The following is a 5,598-nucleotide window of genomic DNA, read 5'->3' on the forward strand; positions in this document are numbered from 1 at the left end:
GGTTCGGCGCCCTCCCCTTCGGAGCCGTCCGACGCGGCCCTGGGCCCCTGCACCTCGCGGGCGCTGCTCTCCTTGCCCGTGTCCACGGGCGCCTCTTTGGCCGGGACGCCGTCCTCCTTCTTCACCCGGACTTTCTTCTTCTTCTTCTTTTTCTTCTCTTCTGTAACGATGCTCCCGTCAGTTCTCCCTTCCCTGCAACTACGTCCACTTACGATATTTTCATTTAAATACTCACCAGCTACTCCCAGGGCAGGAATGGGCTTGTTTTTCACTGTTTTAGGAAATATCCCAGGTTTCCTTGGTGCTTCCTCGGGTGGGTTGTTAAGGAACTGAAATGAAATCAGCAAAAATTTCTTCTAATTAAAATGCGTGATTAACTTTATTTTGCTCATTTTTTTTCTTTCTAGGTTCCGGACCCACCTCAATCGCTTTTGCTGCCTGTTCTTTTGTCTCAAATTCCACAAAGGCAAACCCCTTCGGGTCCCCCGTAGACTTGTAGTGCGGGATGCTCACGTACACGACGTTGCCACACTTCCCAAACACTCTCTCGATCCAGCTGTGACTGACATTTTTGGGAAGCAGTTCCTACAATGAAGTGCATTAGTAACGCTCTCACTCCTCTCACTCCAGGGCGACACGGCTTCACTTGTCTCCCGGGACAGGCTTACCACGTACACGGTCCGCTCGTCCTCGTCCGGAGGCTTCTCGCCCAGCGGCTGCTTCCTCCTGATCCGGGTGCCTTCCAAGTCCAGCTGCGAAGAAGCACAGTTACTGAGCGGCTGAGTGTTGATGTAATTGTGTGGTAATTCATGTGATATGAACTGTTCTTACCTCGACAACAGCTGAACTTTTCAGTGCTCTGGCTATTAACTTTTTGTCAGTGGTCAACTTTTTCATTTTGTTAAAAGACACCAGAAGCGATATATCAACATCTAATAAAAATGTAAAAGTGAACAAAAATAAACTTTTTTTTTTCAAACATAAACTTTTAATCTGTTCCTGTTACCATCATGGTTGAAACCCTTTCCAATTTGAATTCTTAATGTCTCCTTTTAAAACTGAGTATAAAACCTTAAACTTCATTAGTTTTAAAATGCTTTCTTGGGACATGCCTCTAGTGCAGTGGTTCTCAACCTTCCTAATGCCACGACCCTTTAATGCAGTTCCTCATGTTGTGGTGACCCCCGATTTCATTGTTACACAGTGAACATAATTAAAGCACAGTGATTAATCACAAAAACAGTATGTAATTATACATGTGTTTTCCGATGGTCTTAAGCCCACAGGTTGAGAACCGCTGCTCTAGTGCCTGTCCATTTTCTTATAGGTGCGTCATTCCACAAATCTGCACAACCCCAAGTCACTGTCCATCACCATGCATACCAATCACCATTACACTCTGTACCTCCCCCGCCCATCTCCACTCACTATTCTGTCATCCGTGTCCATGAGTTTTCTCAAGTCTAGTGTGCACAACATGTTTATACAATACAGTGTGTACACACCACACATAGCACAGTAATACTGAAGAACTAAGAAAACAGTGCACAATTCCTACAATTACACGCTATTTCATCAGTGAACCAGCGGGTACACCCCAGCCAGTGCAGCTGGGAACTGGTTCCGTTTGCGCTGAAGCAAACTCACAGCCGTCTCTGGACTTCTCGATCTGCTCGCGGAGAAACCGGTCCTTGTGGAGGTTGGCGTCTCCAAACCAGAAGTCCACTTGCTTGGCGATGTCTGCGAGCACCTGCTTCACCCGAGACCGCTTCTTCTTCTCAACCTCTTTCTTCTTTTCAGCACTCTCCTCTTCCATCGCTGTTTCTTGTTTTCCTCGTTCTGTTTCCATTCCTGTGGGTTAAAGAGTAAAAACGTAAGTCTGGTAACAGAGAGTCAATCTGTTGAGTAAACTGTCATTGGCTGGCAGTTCATGTAAAAATGTTTAGCTTTTCCCATTGGCCTTTAAGATTTAAACCTTTAGCATATCCTGCCTCAGACATAGGTCAAACAGGCCTTTTAACTGCAGGCCTAGGCTATTCTACTATATAAATGTCACTTAGCTCCACTTTAAGTAAGTCAAAGTGTAAGATGGAGGAACTCAGACGTTTCATCTCAACAGACCTCAAAACTTGATTTACATTTTTAAATACAACCGCAGTGAAACGGTGGCTCCGGACTTTGAATTTAAAGTGTTTCCTTCTACTCACTAAGCAGAGCTTCACGGGTAAGCTGCACAATGGCCTTCTCGGGTGACCGTCCATCCCAGGACTCGCTTCCTGGGCCCCAGTTCCCAGCCCCCTCCCTCCAACTTCTCCAGGTGCCTCCTTTGCCCCTGGGCTCCGGCCTCAGTGCTGGGCTGCTCTTGCTCTGAAACCCCCAGGTGCCTGGCTGCTCCCTCACTTGCTGAGTCAGGTCTTGTTCAAACGCCTCTCCAGGGAGGTCTCCTTCCCCAACTATATGTAAAACTGCACGTTTCTGGACAGTTCCTGTCTCCGCACCCTGACGGCCCATCGCATCCAGCTCACTTGTTTGTTCTGTACCCTCCCCAGAGTGTGGGCTGGAGGAAATCGTGCTTCTTGTATTAGTTACTGATGCATCCACCCCGTCCCTGGCACACAGGAGTCACTCAAACGCTCGTGGAAAGAATGTTGTCATCTTAATGCCATCACTAGAGGTCCATGCACACGCACGTGCCCAGGCTGACCACTGGGTCGGATGATGCCGGCCACCTGAGGGTAACCAGTCTCACTGAAGACGGTTTCCTTGGAAACAGGAGAGTTAGGACATGTCTCTCCAGCCCCTCTTGGCTGGCAGGCAGGCCGTGGGCCCACGTGACCAGATGACATGACAGATGGGAGGGTGAAGGGGCTAACGCTTCCACGCACCAGAGGAGCCTCCACTCGGGCCTTTATCCGTGGAAGCCACAGGCTGGGCTGGGGCGTGCGGGCGGGCAGGCCTCCGAGAGGAAACGCTGCCCCTCTCCACCTGCGGCCTCTGCCCCGCGGAGCTCAGCAAACAGGGCAGGAGACGGAAGCCCGTCTGCGTCTGTCTCAGCAAGGCCCTGGCCCCGAGGGCAGCAGATGCAGCGACAGAGCAGCCAGAGCCCCCGTCACCCTCCAAAGTCAACCCGAGAGAACTCGGCACTTAGAACCGGCTTCCTCGGTCCGCCAGGTGCGGACTGTAACGCAGACACGTGAGGAAGCATTAATTTACACGATGCCAGCATCACACAAAATGCAGCTCCAGGTCAGAACCAGTCATCAGAAACCACAGGTGTCCTGGTGCTGCAGCCGCGTCCTCACCTGGTCCCCTGCAGGTGACACTGAACACACATCAGCTGCACCGTCTGACCCAGCGGTTCTCAACCTGTGGGTCGCGACCCCTTTGGCGGTCGAACGACCCTTTCACAGGGGTCGCCTAAGACCATCCAGCATATCAGATATTTACATGACGATTCATCACAGTAGCAACATGACAGTGATGAAGTAGCAACGAGAATAATTTTATGGTTGGGTCACAACAGGAGGAGCTGTATTTAAAGGGCCAGGAGGTTGAGAACTGCTGGTCTGACCCTCAGCAGCTTGCGGTGAACCCCCTCGAGGCCACTTTCCGCAGCAGCTCCCAGGGGGCTTCCCCTTCAGTCTCCCTTCCTGGACCCTCCCACCCGCCCCCTGGGTTCAGCTGGGCTCCCTCTGACCCACAGGGATCCTTCTGGGGGGAGGGGGGGTCCCAGCTCTCAGCTGCCCGACTCGATGCCGACAGTTTACCATCTAAATTCTCCAGCCCTGACTTCTCCCGAGCTCCCCGCTCTAACATTCAACGGTGCGATCTCTGCCTGTTCATCCGAACTGCATCTCAAGTTTAAAATGGGAAAACTAAACTCAAGTTTTAGCAAACTTGGGTTTTGTCTAGTTTTCCCATCTCAGACCCAAGTAGGAACTGCAGGCGGGCAGAGCCCCTGAGTCACCTAATCCTTTCCTCACACCAGACAGCTCCTCAGGGCCCAGCCGGTGTGTGCCCTGCCTGGACGACCCAGGGCGCCCACCGAGGCCTGCTCCCGCCTCCCCATTAGCACCGACCCACCAGCAGCAGCCAGAAAAGCACCGAGGCCCGGGAAGCAGAGCAGGGCCACCTCCCGCACCAAGTCCTCGACGGTGATCACACTCAGAACGAACCCAAAGCCCTTGCAGGGGCCTGCCCGGGGGTGTCGCCCTAACTCCATCTCTGACACCTGGTGTAACTCGCGGCCACCAGGACAGGGGCTTCCCTCGAGGGCCACGCCCACCTCAAGGCCTGCACAGCACAGGGATCACTTCCCGGTTCACTCAGGTCCCTGCAAAGGTCACCAGCTCAGAGGCTTTCTCTTCGACCAAATCTAACCTCTCCCCTCCCTGCTAACCTCAACCCCAGCACAACCCGTCACCGCCGTCCATCCTGTCTCCTCTGATCTCCGCCTGGAATTACAGTTGTCTCTCCCAGACTGTAAACACTGTCAGGGCAGGGACTTGAGCTTGGCCACAACCTATGCGTCTGCTGAATAATTAAATAACGTATTTTTAAAGGATTTTACAAGCTGTCAGGTGTAAGCATTACAAACCCTTTGGGGGGGGGGGGTAGGACTGTAAATAAAATCCGAATGAAGCCCCTGCTTATCCCACGGCAGGACCCAGGGCTAGCGTCCCCCCTGAGCCAGCTCTCCAAGTCTCTGGTGTCAGGGCCGCCACCCGAGGAAGTAGCGACAGAAAGTCACAACCTCCCAGGAACCAGACGGTCCCCCATCCTCGCAGCTCAGCCCAGAGAATCTCCTGCCTTCCTCCTCCTAAGGATTCATTTCCGGGCTTGAATCAGGTCGGAGACTCTTGCCCGGGGATATAACATGCCTGCACGTGTGCTCTGTAGATAAACAAATAGGCCGTCCCTTTAGAGCAGTGGTTCTCAGCCTGTGGGTCGCGACCCCTTTGGGGGTCCAACGACCCTTTCACAGGGGTCGCCTAACACCATCGGAAAACACATCTATAATTACGTATTGTTTTGTGATTAATCACTATGCTTTAATTATGTTCAATTTGTAACAATGAAATTGGGGGGTCACCACAACATGAGGAGCTGCATTAAAGGGCCGTGGCATGAGGAAGGTTGAGAACCACGGCTTTAGAGGAAGCCATGGACTAAACAGAAGGCAACAACCAGGCACAATTTATGGTCCCTACACAACGGCTGGGAAAGACCAGCAGTCACAGTCGGACCTGCTTGATCCCGAGCCCACTCCCCTCATCCTGGGATAGAGGTGGGTGCGCTGTCACATCCGTCCGTTCCAAGGCATTATCTCTGCTACTCAGGCCTGTGCTTCTAGTTAAGGACCCCACAGTCCACGAGTTAATCAGCCAAACCATTTACTAGCTGTGTGGGTTCTAAGCACGTTACCTCTTCTCTCTCTGAGCTCTATGAGATGTGGGTAAAACCCGTACCCATGTAATAGGGTTTTACGAAGATTAATCGAAATAGTGTACAGACGCCCTAGCGGGTTTGGCTCAGTGCTGAGGGCGTCGGTCCAATTCCAGGCAGGCCACATGCCACGGGATGGGTTGCGGACTCGAT

The 5,598-nt window shown here is 52.2% G+C and overlaps 1 protein-coding gene across 1 annotated transcript in view; it reads right to left on the reverse strand.

Annotated features, from left to right (window-relative positions):
* LARP7 (La ribonucleoprotein domain family member 7) overlaps positions 1-5,598 on the reverse strand; it is an 18,313-nt gene that overhangs the window by 10,705 nt on the left and 2,010 nt on the right. The window contains exons 2-7 of the mRNA XM_015571517.1: positions 1,648-1,851; positions 832-932; positions 669-752; positions 421-585; positions 236-329; positions 9-160 (exon numbers count right to left, since the gene is read on the reverse strand). Coding sequence (XP_015427003.1) covers positions 9-160; positions 236-329; positions 421-585; positions 669-752; positions 832-932; positions 1,648-1,849 — 798 coding nt within the window. The 5' untranslated portion in view covers positions 1,850-1,851. The remainder of the gene's footprint in view (positions 1-8; positions 161-235; positions 330-420; positions 586-668; positions 753-831; positions 933-1,647; positions 1,852-5,598) is intronic.

This window comes from Myotis davidii, unplaced genomic scaffold (assembly GCF_000327345.1).
Source record: "Myotis davidii unplaced genomic scaffold, ASM32734v1 scaffold989, whole genome shotgun sequence".
Taxonomy (NCBI): Eukaryota; Metazoa; Chordata; class Mammalia; order Chiroptera; family Vespertilionidae; genus Myotis; species Myotis davidii.